Here is a 15,090-nt window from a genome sequence, read left to right on the forward strand (position 1 = left end):
GTTTTTTGGTTAAATTAAGTTCCTCAATGACGACTATGTGCATTCAATCAGAGTTGATCTAATAATGAGTGATATTTAAAACAAATTTTAAGATAATTTTTTTATTTTACCTTTTTGTCACATGTGATTTTTTTATATAAAAATTAATAATAGATGTTTTTTTGTGACCTGTTGGTGTGTTGCACCGTTTTTTTGGATTTTTAAAAAATTATAATAAATATTTTTTAATCAGTGGACGTAAAATTTAAATTTTTTAGTTGTTTTACTTTTACTCTTGAGCTGACCTTGTATTCAATAAGATAAAAAAAAAAGTGCATATTTTGCTTCTACTTGAAATTCACGAGGTGTGCCTTTTGCCTCTACTTGAAAGTTTAAACATTTTCTTCTTTTTCACATGTTGAGAAAAAAACCAATTACTTATTTTTAAGGCTAAATTGTATTGGTTCTTCTAATTTTTCAAATTCATAATCTTGTTTCCCTAATTTTTAATAGTAATTCAGTCCTCCTAATTTTATAAATTAATAATTTTGATTTATCTGTTAAATTATTGGTTAAACTATAATTTTAGTTTCCTATAATTTTGGTTTCTTTTTATTTTCATGAAAGAAATAAATTATGCAAAATTGAAGATTGAACAAAATTGTGGATTTTTTAAAACATAATTTGGTCTTCATGTTTTAAAAAATTTACAATTTTGATTTAATCTTCAATATTTCATACATTTAATTATTTTTTATATTTTAATTAATTAAATTCTTTAATTGTGATATCTTATAAGTGAATATGTCAGGTTTAGGATTCATTTGCATCACAATTAAAAAAAAACTATCATTATTAATTTTTTTGAAACCTAATTTTATAAATTAATAATTTTGGTTTATCTGTTAAATTATTGGTTAAATTATAATTTTGGTCTCCTATAATTTTTAATCCATGATTTTTATTTCTTTTTATTTTCATGAAAGAAATAAATTATGCAAAATTGAAGATTGAACCAAAATTGTGGATTTTTTAAAACATAATTTGGTCTCCATGTTTTAAAAAATCCACAATTTTGATTTAATCTTCAATGTTTCATACATTTAATTATTTTTTATATTTTAATTAATTAAATTCTTTAATTATGATATCTTATAAGTGAATATGTCAGGTTTAGGATTCATTTGCATCAAAATAAAAAAAGGCTATCATTATTAATTTTTTTGAAATCTAATTAATGGTTCTAATAAGAAATTAAATTTAATCATTATATTTTAAGAAAATGAATCAAGAGAATTATGAATAATTTAACACACGCATTTGTATTTTAGTATGTGTGCGTTAACAACCTATGTCATTAATATATTTTAAGAAAAAATTTAGTTATTCCTTGTTAATGCACTCACTAAAAAATACACACCCTACAAATATTTGTTATTGTACTTATACATATATTTATTTTTATTTTTAGTATGAATATGTTAACGAACTACATTATTAATCTATTTTAACTTTTTTTTAAAAAAGTCTTTAACTTGTTAATACATTTATACTAAAAATCAAGTATCTATACGTTAATAAATCCATATAAGTACTAGTAAAGTCTAATTCTTTTTTATGAAAGGAAGTCTAATTTATTAACCATGAACCACCTAGCTAGCTAGAACATTATTATCATAAGACAACAATAACGGAGCTCTAAACATCATCATCATGTATTGTGTCGTGGAAGTAAACTCAGAATTAATAATATTCTGGTTTTGCTCTGCTTTTGGATCGGAAGTATAATATATCTCGATTGTAACGTCGCTGCATTGGCCTTGCATTCCTCTCTGCATGCTGCAATGGCCACAGCTAAATCAATAGGTTGGAAGTGCTTATGTGAGAGGTTCTTCAATGAATGAATTGAAACTATCCTTAGTGTAACTAAATTATCATCTAGTATCTTATAAAATTTGGAATTTTATATTGAATAATTGCGCATTGAGTGACTTACGTCATGCACTGCCTCCCTCAAAAGCCTCACTTGTTCTTCCGAAACTGTCCTAATCTGAGGAATATATAGGATAATTCCAAATTCCAAATCAATAATACACAGTCATAATAATTAAGAGAAAGAAGAGACGAAAGTAATTCAAAGAAGGAAAAAAAAAAAGACTAGAATATAATTTTGGTACTTCTGACTTTTTTTTTTCTTGATTTGTTCTCATAAGTTTTAAAATCTTCATTTTACACTCTTGTTATTAAAGTATTTCAGTTAGATTAAAATAATCCATTTATTAGTTTTTTTTACACTATTAATATTAATTTTGATTGATGTAAAAATGCTCGCCAAAACAATTAATGTCACGTATTTACTAAATTAATGTGTAGTAAATTAACGGAAGAACTAATTTTTTTTTATCAGACGGAAAACTAATTTGATTTAACAGACACAATGTATAGGACTAAAATTAAAAAAAAAATTAAACTTAAGAGACTAAATTAAAACAAAAGGAAATTGATAATAGGGTCAAAAATTATATTTTTAGAAACAAAAGAAAACTTTTTGAACTAACAGGTGACAGTTAGCAGGAAAAAAAAATTAGATAGTTTTAGTAATTTGTACCTTTCTATCAATGTTCCAGATGACACCTTCAGTACAAGGAGGAGTGGTGAGTGAACCTACGTATCTGTAATACGCATTGCCTCTTGTCTGTAATCCTGAGGGATTTGTCTCTCCAATTGCTCTTTCTACTTCATTATCAACCAGGTGCTTTATGTCTTTCTCCAACTGAATATAGAAATACATTATTAGTACTTGTTTGGTTGTTTTTAGAGTAATGATGGAAATTATGAAAATCAGAAAATATTAAATTGGAACAATGTTTTGGGGGTAATTATTATGACCTGAGAGAGAAAACGATCAGGACGATGACCAAACTTATAGAGAGCTCCAACCACAAAAATCTTGTTGTCCGGACTTACATGCACCATGTGCATCTCCAAGTCATACCTATTGTATTAAGAAAAATGCATGGTTACTCATATTTTAAAAAAATAAAAACAAGTTATTGATCCTATAAAATCACTTTGTTCCAATTCAGATATCATCCAATTCAATACTATTGATACATTACAAATTCAATTGTTCACTTAATATAAGATTTATGTGTTTGGTTCGGAGTAATAAATAAGTTAATACTCAATTTAGGGTTGCTCCAATAACAAATGAACTCTAAAATAAATTTTAGAAGAAATATTTTGTTTTAAACGAGAACAATATATTAGGTTTTTTTTTTTTGCAATCATACTGTCATTTTTTTCTAATAAATGTGGTCTTTTTTATTTTTTAAAATCTAAAAGTAAATTTTTTTTTTTTTTGTTAGTGGACGTAAGGCTTGAATTTTAGTTGCTTGAGCCTATCCTGGCTCAATTCCATCTCAAAATCTGGAAAATGACACAGAAACAACACCTAGCTGCTTCGCGTCAACTGCTAAGAGACGCAAATTAAACCAAACATGTTATAAGATGTATCATCATCAGTTTAATATGTGCTTCATGATGTCTCTTGAAACAAAAGTACAAATTATGTTATATATTTTTATAATATTTTTTATAAAAAAAAACCGATCATTCTTAAACTTTTGAGCAAAAAAGAAGCAAAGACAGACCTCCTGCCATTCATGGAATGTTCCGAAGGAGAGTGCCAATGACATTGTTTCAGAAAGTATTCGGTTCCATTGAGGTATACTGAACCAGCATCATCCTTCCAATATACCTGCAACCACGTACAGCACATACATATATGACTATGCATCATGCTATTAAATTTTCATGTTCAAGGGATTGGTTGCTGTATTGTTGTGTATAAATTAAACACCATCTATATTAATTACATATCTTTCGGCTACAAACACGATTTAATCATGAGCACAAGATTTATCAATACCATTGTGAGAACATCATGCATACACCCGCAGCCAAAAGTCAAACAATTTCATAATAGATGGATTTTTGGTATAATCAGGTTTTTGTGTTATGATGTTGTTTTCGATATTTAGATTTTAAGAATTATGCAGCAAAGCTTGGATTAAGAAAATAAACGGGGAAGGACTGTTTGTTCTGTTGCATAATATATTGTAATATAAAATTTGTATTGAATTATTGATTATCCAATATTGATAGGTAAAACTACAACTATATCTATGTATAAAATAAACAACTATCCCGCGTTTCGCGCATAATTCAATTCCTATGAATGATGAAAGGTGTATGTATACGAAACTGTCATAAATTTTTTTTGCAAAAATCAGTGTATTATTAAGAAACATATGTGGACACACATGTGGAATGTTTAGTGGTAATAATTAATAAAGACAATGATGAGTGTTAGTATAGTATAATTTGCATAGAATGAAGGTGCTCACAGCAATATCATGGCCTCTGTTGATGATAGTGGCATTAGTAGCTGTGTAGTATATATCAGGTTGGCGACATCGAGGGATAATTTTGACTCTTGCACATGACAAGTCTATGGGAGATTGCAAGTGTCCATTTTTACAAGATGACCATTCTTTTTTCATCTCTCCCCAGTGACGAGGCCCCTTTTCACTTGCTCCAATATAATCGAACTCTCTCTCGTCCTCTGTACAGTTACATACATTTCTTCTAGTAATTGCATCAATTACCACATACATAGACAGAATTAAAAGTTCCTTTGATTTGCTCAAATGTAAGAGTATCACAACACAATACTGCTTGATATATACCCATTTGATTTTAAGAATGGTCATGAGACACGACAAAAAAATTAAAAATGGTATAACACAGAACTAATATGTTAAAATTTATTACTCAAATATTCACGGAATGTCTTTTTGTTTCAGGTAGTAAATATATGTTCAAAAAACAGTTGAATCTAACGCCAACGAATACACAGATAAAAGTTACAACATAGTTGATTTAATATTTTTGCATTGGAACGCGTAATTTCTCCGTTTAACATGATTTCAACACTAATTCAAACACATCCTAAGTCAAAAAATAAGTTTTGGCCAGAAAATTACCAAGTTCTTCAACTTGTGCTCGTGTTGATGTTGAAGCTAACAAGATTATGAAAAGCACGAATAAATGTGGAATTATATATGTATTCACTCTTTGAAGCTTCATACTTGTTAGATGTGAAAGAGAAACAATGACTGAGGCACTCATGGCTTAAAAGTTTGTTTGTGTACATATACAGTGCCAGAGGGTTATAAGTTGCATAATTTGCATCAATATAAGATTCAAAGAATGGGAGGCATGGACCAAATTATCTTGTCCTATTAAAAATACTCATCAATTGATGGCAAATGGAAGTACAAATGGCGCTGCTAAAGCATCCTTCAAATTCTTTGAGGAAAAGTAAACGATTTCGGAATGATTAATGCAAAATAAATGATGAGGTTGGCAGTTATTGAATTTCCAAAAGTAATATAGTGTGTTTGATTTGTCGTTCCACAACCCTTAACCTACTTTCATTTTGAAACTCCCTCTTACATATTTTTCCGTTAAACAATCTTGAAATTCGTGCTGTCAACAAACCAAACGCATACTTACGTACGTAACAAGGTTGTCTATCAATAACCAGTACAAATTTGCATGGAGAAGAGACAAAAGAGTGAAAGACTCTCGTACAAAATATATATTCCCATTTTAAAATAATAATAATAATAATTAATTGCCCGTTTTTTAAGAAAATTCAAAAATGACATAAGGCAGGAAAAATGATATGACAATTTAACACGCTCACTTTCTTCTACACAGTTTCGTCACAATAATAATAATAATAACTTCTTAAAATCAAAGAGACAATATATAAATAACAATAAATAACGCACTGTTAATGCTAACACAAGCAATGGGATTATACTAAAGTCAACGTGTTGCATCCTTAAAGAACATAATTGGTGAACATATGACTATATTATTATTTTTTTTAGAAAGGATTTTGTTTGATTGGTTAAGAACTGTTATAAATTTTTTGATATTTATATTTTATTACTAGGGATAAAAAATATTATTATTTTTTCATTTGAAGGGAGAAGTCTAACTCAAATATTATTTAAAACAATTCACGCTTTTGTATTGAGGGATTGGATAGAAAGCAAGGATAATTACACCCTTACCTTGTGAGAAAACAAGAAATATCAAGTTGGGGAAAAAGGCCATTTTGGGATTTGAAAATGTAAAATGTTTTCACTTTACTCTATATAGCTAAGGAAATTTTATATAAGTCTTCGGAATTTTCAGTTATTTTATTTGACTTTTTAAATTTAATTATTTATTGTCATTTTGATCTTTAAACCATGTTAATATTAAGTTACATGATTTTTTTTTAAAAAAATAGACTAAAATAATTGACAAATTATACTTTCATTTTTTTATTCTTACTTTCGAGAACGAATATAACAATACACTATATTTTCTTGGACCAATTATTTTTTTAAAATTACATTATTACAATGGGTGGCAATGTGGTAGCATGTGGCGGCTAGCATGATGATACCTTATTAGTTATTAGTTCCTTTTCACTAAACCAGTAATTAACTTTGCATTTGGTAGCCATGAACATAGCTGCTAGCTAGCATCACGGCAATGTGTGCCCGTGTGGAAATGTCACCACCTGTTAAATGCCAATTGCCAAACTCCTACAACTTTTTAGTGACCCTCCACCCTCCATACTTGGCAACTAGTTCCTTGTGTTTCAACTATTCTTTATTGTTTTTCTTGTGTCTCTTCTCATCATATTAGTTTGGAAAGATTAATTTTATAAAATTATTATTCTCTTTAATTTATTTATTATTATTTTTTATTTGTATAAAATAACTTATGACCATAATTATTTTTGTTTGGAGAAAGTATTAGTTTAACTTTGCTAAGTCGATTAGTATCATTTATTGGTATGTTTGTCCAAGAATAGCAATATTTACTATAATAAATCTTCTGAAAATTAGAACGGGTTCAACCAATCAGTTACACTGAAAGGGATTCTGCATCACTTGGTTGCTTTCTCAAGGCTATGTTATTGATTTTATGTCCCACAATTAAGCAAAACATGATCAGTTTCTTACATGCATGTATCAACAGGGGTATTTTTGACATGGAAAAGCAATGAAGGTCACATAAGAAGTCACAAGAAAGTCTACCGTTACATTCCAAATAGTATCTCCGAGTTCATTTGACTATCATTGTCTTAGTATAATTGTTAAATGGATTGAACATGTTTAAGTTGTCATTATTAAATATAACGGTTTTTATTTTTAGTTCTTATAAAATAAAATTTTGTCTCTCATCCCTATAATATATGTCAATTGTCATCATATGTGTTGGACTTTATGGTAAGATTTTTTTATCATTAAGTGTTGTAATATTTTTTTTTAATTTATCTAATGGGAGTAGTTTTGAGTAAATAATTCAAAAATTGTTCCTGATAAATTGAATAAAAAAAAATCCCCTTAATATTCAAAACTCCTCTATTGTGATCTTGCCTCTAACAATATATTCCTTATGTTTATATAAATATGACACTTTTGGTTTTATATTCATATAAAATATAATGATTTTATTTTTAGAATTTGTAAATGTAGAAAATATTTATTAATTCTTATTTTTATTTGTTCTTATAAATATAATGATTTTTAATTTTAGTTCCTACTGCCATAACTCATTAGAAAAACAAAAGCAAGTGATGACAAATATTATAGGAATAAAAAATAAATTTTTTCCAAGAAGCTAAAAACAAAAATCACGATATTTAGAAAAATGTAATATATATATATATAACCTAATTAAGTTTAATCCTAAGCAAAGAACGTTTGAGAAAAATCATAAGGTAACTTGATTTTTTTCATTAGAGATAACTTATTTAATTACCGAAAGTGATAACCTAATTGATAGGAACTTTTTAGTTGCTATCATCTTTTAATTTATTTTGTTAAAATTGATAATTATATTTGCAAAATTGTTTCTCAGATGATGTCACCACAACACTATGATTACATCATCTACGAAACATTTTTATTAAAAACCCAAATTTAAAACTAAATTTTGTTTTAAAAAGTTTGAAATGATTTTTTAAAATGATTTTAACAAATCCGTTTTATAAATAATTAAATAAATCATTTGTTAAAACTTAAAAGTAATAAGTTTAACTTTAAAATGAATTTATATTTTTAAGCTTTTTAAAAAATTAGTTTGAAAATGATTTATTTTATTTTTTATTTGGCTTTCTTTCCACAACCTTGGAACCACACTAGTGTGAAGAAGGGCACATGTGTTTTAATTAATTAAGAGATTTATTTTAAGATTTAGAGAAATTCTAGTGAGAAAATATATAATACATTCCGTTAACTATAGTTTTTATTATTAGATAAAATTTATAGAAAATATAAAAATTATGTAAGTCTCGCGCTTGTAATTTATAATTTCTAATAAATTTTAATTAATTAATAAAAGTGTGTCAAACATTTGTTATTAATGATAAGGAAAAATAATTTTATTCGACTAGAAAACAAGTAAAGTTGAGTGAAGATTTATTTTTTTCATTCTTTATTAATTATTTTAATTTTCATAAAAACTTAACTAAAAAAGAAATACATCCAGTCTAATTTTTTCTTATGAATAATTTTAAGTTTTTTATTTTTCATATATTTTTTTAATAAAAAAACTTAAAATTATTCATAAGAAAGAAAGAAAAAAAAATGGTATCCAATTAGACTTGAGGAACGTGACATGAAGTCACAGTGGCTCACGCACACACTGTCTCCAACCAACCAAACCAAACCAAGGATAATCTGTAACTGTCTTCAATCCAAGCTTAGATTGTTTTACTGTTACACCATTCCTAGGTACCATTTGCACCACTCTTTCTTCTTCAATCAATGGCAGCAACCTCAACATCCCTCTTCTCCTCAAATCTCCATTCTCTCAACTCACAACCTTTCTCTTCCTCACTCTCCTTCCGAAATGTCCATTCCACCCTCTCTTTCCCTTCTTCTAAACCCTCCCGTGGCGTTGTAGCCATGGCTGGCTCTGGCAAGGTACTAATCTTCCCCTTTTTTATTTTCCCCTTAAAAATCACATTTGTTATCATGCCCTTTTAAAAAAAAGTATGACTTTCGATCGTTGAATCCCTTTTTTTCATTGTGATTTCGATGAGGAATGTAATTCTGCTTAGTTACTAATCTCTTCCATTTGTCAAGGACTCAATATGTTATGATATGATTTTGTGTATAATCATTTAGTTAGCATTTATTTAATTCTGACTTCTTGTGTATAATGATCTTTTCCTTCCTTTCTGTGTGTTGCAGTTCTTTGTTGGTGGCAATTGGAAGTGTGTAAGTGTCTCACCCGAAATTCTTTTGCTTTTTATACCCCTTCTGTTTTTGATTGGTGAAAGGGGTTGTCTGTTCATTATTAGCATGTAATTTAATGCCTCGTGTAGCTGATTTAATATTTTAATTTAAACATAAACTTCTTTTTCATGAGTGATCCATGTTTGAAGTTACATAGGTTATTGAGTGCCTATAACAATCCTTTTCCTTTACTTGGATTTGGAACTGACATCAAGGGCCTATCACTATGAGACCGTGGATAGAGTTAAAAAGGGAATGATTTAAGGCCTTACATGGGTGCATCATGACAAAAGATAGCAGGGAAATTAATGAAAATGTCACACACAATACAGGCTAAGTGGCTAGAATGGAGAAAGACATTGGGGGGTTATTTGTGATCGCAAAGTACCTAATAAGCTAAAAGGAAAATGTTATCGTATCGTTCTATTACTAGCTGTACTCTATCGTAATGAATGCTATATTTTAAAGGGATAATGAGAGAAAAAAGTGAGTAAAAAAAATGAGTATGTTAAGATGGATGTGTGATCACACAAGAAAAGATGGGATATGGAATGATTGTATATAAAGAGATATTGGTGTGACACCTGTTGAGAAAAAGATAACTGGAAATTGATTAAGGTTATTTGAACATGTGCAAAGAAGGCTATTGAAGCAAATGATGAGGAGAGTAAATCACAGTTTTTAGCTCTGTGAAAAGGGTAGACGGAGACCAAGAAGAATATTGAAAAAATTATTAAAAGAATCTCAAAGTGAATAATATTTATTAGACTTTGGTTTTTAATTGAGTTCAATGGTGTCATGTGATTCATGTAATGAATGCCACCTAGTGAGATAAGGCTATTGTTGTTGTAAAATTCTCTCATTTAGCAGCTCTTTAGTAATTTTTGAAATGTAAAGTCTCCATCCTAACTCTTGAACATATATTTTAGCTGATAAGCCTTTGTAAACTTGTTTCCTTAAGTATTGAACAAATATATTTTTCCTGTTATTTCATCTGTCTCAATTCAACTCAGCCCTCCAGTTTGTGAGCTCCACGTGAATGACCTGTAATTAGTCTTTAAGGGCTCAACTGAGAAAACATCTTAATTAAGCACTTATTCAATAAACTGATAAAATGAAAGCTTATCCATAAGCTTAGTTGTGAACCTTATTGAATAAAAATATCTTATACGAATGTCATAAGCCATTTTGACTAGTTCAAATAAGCTCTTCCAAATCTCACCTTCTAACTTCCTGTAGCAAAAGTACTGCAGAGTTTGCTTGAACCCTTTTTTCCATCCATCTCTCCCTTCCCAAACCTGAAATTTTAGTGGAGCAACCTTTTCCTATTTCTTTGGAAGGAAGCTTTGGTAATGTCATAATCATAACTTTTTCTTGTTATCTGACTGACAAACAACTCTTCTGCATTAGAGAATCATAACTCACTGCAGGCTTTCTGACTCTTGATATTTTTTAGAAACAACTTCATTTAGAAGTTTTCTGGCTGTAATATTTGACTCCGCTGTTCAATGTTTAAGCTGTTCTCCTATCACTATTATTTTCTTTGTGAAAAATAATTAAATTACTGTTTTTTTTACCAGATTTCTGAGATTGGCACTCCCTTTTTGTTTGCTTTGTTTAATAGTTGTTTTGTTTCATTTGTTCAATCACTTATAATTTTATATGACCGATTTTATCCTTGTCTTCTGTCTATAACTAATTCATTCTACCACTAGCCTATTGCATTACATAGAACATTATTTTCTCCTTCAGTACACTGCCTCTTTACTTTTTTTTAAAAAAAAAATTATTTCTTATCTCCAGAATGGGACCAAAGACTCCATCAGAAAGCTTGTCTCTGACTTGAACAGTGCAACATTGGAGTCTGATGTTGGTAAGATATATTCAATTTTCAATTTCATGTAGCAGAGAGTTGTAGTAATCAACGAAAAACCTATTTTCTTCTTTTGAAACTCCTAAATCTGTAAATAAAAGAACATCACTTACTGAGATTGAAAATGGCTTTTACCCTATGTAATACATTTGGGGTAAGCAAAATGTTGATGAAATATAAATATCTATTCGTCCAACATATGGGTGTAAGTGGGACCTTCCTATCATAATGAACCAATTATCAAAAACGAAAAAGGTATACATTTTAGTATGTGGTTTATACTAGAAACATATTCTTAATAGCATATGTTATTTGTCAGTTTATTTTGTCTTTTTATCCTGTTTTCTAATCCTTTTAATTTTTGTGAGAAGTACAGATGTTGTTGTTGCACCTCCCTTTGTGTACATCGATCAGGTGAAAAACTCAATTACAGATAGGATTGAAATTTCTGCCCAGAATTCTTGGGTGGGAAAAGGTGGGGCTTTCACGGGAGAAATCAGGTTAGCTTGCCTTTTCCTGTTAAGTTTCACAATTCACATGTCAATCGATCCTGGGACTTCTGTTTTCTTTATGGAGAATGTTAGGCTTGTTGGTTGGTGATGACAGATATAACACTTTTGAATAGACTTTTTTAACCAAAAAACAAATAAAAACTGGAAACTGAAATTTTATACCATAATTTGTATTTTTTATGATATAATTTCTGATATTTTATCTGTCTTATTAGAAAGTGAATGTCACAAGTCAAAATACTTTCTCATCATGCACCGACTGCACTGAAGTTTCACTTTTGAGTTTTTTAAAGACATAGGTGCAAGTGTAACAGATCATCTGATGGCCAGAAACCAATCTCTTTAGTTCCATGTGCACTCCATGATCAACATCTTGTATTCCTTTTGAGTATTTCATTAAAACATTAGCATTATGAAATACTACATATTTTGGTGCATGGTATATATTACCTTCTATGAACTTATATTTCCCTAGGTCCTAAGTGCACCTAGGTGTTTTAGTAGGCATGTATTAGTGTAATATATTAATTTTGAGATTTTGCATGTATAAGTTCTCTTGAAATTGGAGTTAGATTCTTCTCCGGCATGGGTTTTGTACTATTTTCATCTTTACTTTCGGTATTAATTATGGCCCTGCAAGTGGTTCATTTCAAGCTTAACATTCTTCTATTTCCCCTAAATGTTTTTATGCTGGAAGTTACTTGGTCACTTTTTCTTTATTATGGTTTTGAATGTGATGTTCAAGCCAATTATATTGTTACCTTCTTGTGGTTCTTTGAACAAATTCACTTGGTTACACTTCCATCTGACTCTTTTAGTGTGGAGCAACTAAAAGACCTTGGCTGCAAGTGGGTTATTCTTGGACATTCTGAGCGAAGACATGTAATTGGAGAAAATGATGAGGTGAAAATTTTGGAGATACCTTCTATAGTAGTTTTCCTAGGGACCAGTATTCTTTGTAAAAGATGAAAATGTATAATATACTAACCGAAGATTGCAAACTCCAGTTTATAGGGAAGAAGGCTGTCTATGCTTTGAGTGAGGGTCTAGGTGTGATAGCATGTATTGGGGAACTGTTACAAGAAAGAGAAGCTGGGAAAACTTTCGATGTTTGTTTTCAGCAATTGAAGGCTTTTGCAGGTGAAAGTTTATATTTATTTGTAAGTTTAATTTATATACACTGTCAATATAAATTTTTTACACTATTAACCGATAAAAAATCATGATAGGTATGACTTTTAAGTTAATTATTATAAAAGTTAACTAACTTATCATACATGACAATTGTGATTAAATGTCAGTGTAAAGACTCTTTATTTGAAAGTCATTTTCTTTTTAGGTGGAGAAAAGAAAGGAAGGGGGAGTGGGTTGCCGATTGGTTCCATAACATCCTTTATGTCCATTATGTGCAGATGTAGTGCCAAGTTGGGATAATATAGTTATTGCATATGAGCCTGTATGGGCAATTGGAACTGGCAAAGTGGCCACACCCGAGCAAGCCCAGGAAGTCCATGCAGCTGTTCGTGACTGGCTTAAGAAGAATGTCTCGGCTGAAGTTTCATCTAAAACGCGAATTATTTATGGAGGTACATTGGCTTTTGTAACTATGCATGCTGCATTTGTTAGTGTCAGAAATTTAAGATTCAGTTTAATAAGATTGCAAGCTTTGTTCAAAGTGGTGTAATCTTGGGATGAGAAAACAACTTATGCAATCTCTGCTGGCCTTTTGCATTAAAAAGCCAGCTGCTATTGTGCTTCAGACTTAAGATTATATTCTGTTTTACTAGTATACTTGCATTTTTCTAGGTACAGGCTAAGTGAATTTACGAAAATGAAACTAATTTAGAAGGGAATTCATGATTAACCTAAGGAAAAATGTATTGTTACAATATAAGTGAGCAGCTAGTAATTTGTTGATTACACTACATGATATGCTTGGTGGCCATAATCTTATCCATTCACAAACCTCTTATTGATATTAGATTAATAGATTGACCGTAGCATTGTCAGGTGCAATATTCTTTCTGTTTAAGTTTGGCATTTTTTACCATTTCAGAATTTAATTTTTCTTCAAATGAAAAATTTTAATCAGCCAGTACAGTGCAGCAGCATTGTAGTAGATATGCTAACATTGAAGTAATCTGTCCTTCAGGGTCTGTAAATGCGAGCAACAGTGCTGAGCTCGCGAAGCAAGAAGATATTGATGGATTTCTTGTTGGTGGTGCTTCATTAAAGGTACACGATTTATTCACAACTTCTTTGACTAGAATGTGCTTCATTCCTAGAGTTTTTAAATGAACACGAATGAATGTTTACTGATGTATTGATTTTTTGCTGTACAGGGTCCTGAGTTTGCTACCATTATCAATTCAGTCACATCCAAGAAAGTTGTGGCTTAATTACTTATTATGGTTTTCAAGAGCGCATTAAAAATGTGGCAATAACATGGGTGTATTATGAGTTTTATTTGTATCCCTTCTATGGCTATGATACCTGCGTTTAGTTTGCTACTTCGAAGAAATAATCGTTTATTTTTGTCAGCACCCAGAGGCTTGAGAGAACTTTTGAAAAATAAACGATTATTTCTCAAAATTCAAGTGTTTCTAAACATGTAAGGTATGAGAAACATTCTCCTTTTCTCATGAGCCATGTTTTCTTCATTTCTTGGAACAATTCCATATACGAAAATGTGCTAAAGGCAATAAATGTTCCTGAATTGCTGAATACATCACATATTAACAAACCTTACATGCAATGTAAGGTTCATGATCACCACTGATTTATCACAAGAAACACAAATCATACATATACAACAAAGATATCATGTATCATCACTGGACCAAAGAGCTTCCATCTTTCCTGTTTTTTTTTTAAATAATAATTATAATAACTTCTGCGGATCCTCTGACGGCGGTGCCTAACAATGATCAGCTCATAAATTAACCCAGTTAGCCCACCACCCGACCGAGAGGCCCAACCCAGTAAACCCAATGGTTTTTCCAACTCCAGCCCACCACTGCAGGCCCAACCGATGCAGTCAGGTTCAGGGAATTTCTTCCTGCACCCAGCATTTTTCCAGTACGCCCAGGCATTTTTCCAGTACACCCAGCAGTAAGAGGAAAAAATTAAAAAATACCCTTACATATCCGTATGCCTTATATTATATTAAAAACATTTTATAAAATAATTTAAAATTAATGATTCATACAAGTCTTGAATGTGTGACTTTCATATTATTAACATAATATTTTAATCAACTAAACTAATATGTTAATTATGTTAAAAAATAATTGTTGTTATATATATCACTAAAAATTTTAATGTATATTTAATATACATATAAGTTTAC

At 29.9% G+C, this 15,090-nt stretch overlaps 2 protein-coding genes across 2 annotated transcripts; one reads left to right on the forward strand and one right to left on the reverse strand.

Annotated features, from left to right (window-relative positions):
• Nucleotides 1-1,579: 1,579 nt before the first annotated feature.
• Nucleotides 1,580-5,272, reverse strand: LOC114369321 (alpha carbonic anhydrase 7-like). Its single transcript, XM_028326532.1, has 7 exons — nucleotides 5,028-5,272; nucleotides 4,389-4,606; nucleotides 3,633-3,739; nucleotides 2,869-2,974; nucleotides 2,588-2,752; nucleotides 1,976-2,029; nucleotides 1,580-1,818 (listed from the first exon to the last, which is right to left on the reverse strand). Exons 1-7 carry the CDS (start codon nucleotides 5,170-5,172, stop codon nucleotides 1,723-1,725), a joined length of 891 nt encoding a protein of 296 aa, XP_028182333.1. The 5' UTR covers nucleotides 5,173-5,272; the 3' UTR covers nucleotides 1,580-1,722.
• Nucleotides 5,273-8,750: 3,478 nt separating this feature from the next.
• LOC114372464 (triosephosphate isomerase, chloroplastic-like) lies at nucleotides 8,751-14,465 on the forward strand. Its single transcript, XM_028330028.1, has 9 exons — nucleotides 8,751-9,041; nucleotides 9,312-9,338; nucleotides 11,160-11,229; nucleotides 11,606-11,729; nucleotides 12,560-12,644; nucleotides 12,749-12,881; nucleotides 13,154-13,327; nucleotides 13,894-13,976; nucleotides 14,084-14,465. The coding sequence occupies exons 1-9, from the start codon at nucleotides 8,883-8,885 to the stop codon at nucleotides 14,138-14,140; spliced, it is 912 nt and encodes a 303-aa protein (XP_028185829.1). The 5' UTR covers nucleotides 8,751-8,882; the 3' UTR covers nucleotides 14,141-14,465.
• Nucleotides 14,466-15,090: the final 625 nt, after the last annotated feature.

This window comes from Glycine soja, chromosome 10 (assembly GCF_004193775.1).
Source record: "Glycine soja cultivar W05 chromosome 10, ASM419377v2, whole genome shotgun sequence".
In the NCBI taxonomy this organism is placed as follows: Eukaryota; Viridiplantae; Streptophyta; class Magnoliopsida; order Fabales; family Fabaceae; genus Glycine; species Glycine soja.

What these genes read in the sequence shown, in the direction of transcription:
- LOC114372464 (XM_028330028.1), top strand. Translation starts at nt 8,883, where the DNA reads ATGGCAGCAACCTCAACATCCCTCTTCTCCTCAAATCTCCATTCTCTC. An exon ending in GCTTTCACGGGAGAAATCAG is followed by an intron (nt 11,730 to 12,559) that starts GTTAGCTTGCCT and finishes TGACTCTTTTAG; the next exon opens with TGTGGAGCAACTAAAAGACC. An exon ending in AACGCGAATTATTTATGGAG is followed by an intron (nt 13,328 to 13,893) that starts GTACATTGGCTT and finishes TCTGTCCTTCAG; the next exon opens with GGTCTGTAAATGCGAGCAAC.
- LOC114369321 (XM_028326532.1), bottom strand. Translation starts at nt 5,172, where the DNA reads ATGAGTGCCTCAGTCATTGTTTCTCTTTCACATCTAACAAGTATGAAG. An exon ending in ACAGAGGCCATGATATTGCT is followed by an intron (nt 3,740 to 4,388) that starts GTGAGCACCTTC and finishes ACGTGGTTGCAG; the next exon opens with GTATATTGGAAGGATGATGC. An exon ending in CATTCCATGAATGGCAGGAG is followed by an intron (nt 2,975 to 3,632) that starts GTCTGTCTTTGC and finishes TTAATACAATAG; the next exon opens with GTATGACTTGGAGATGCACA.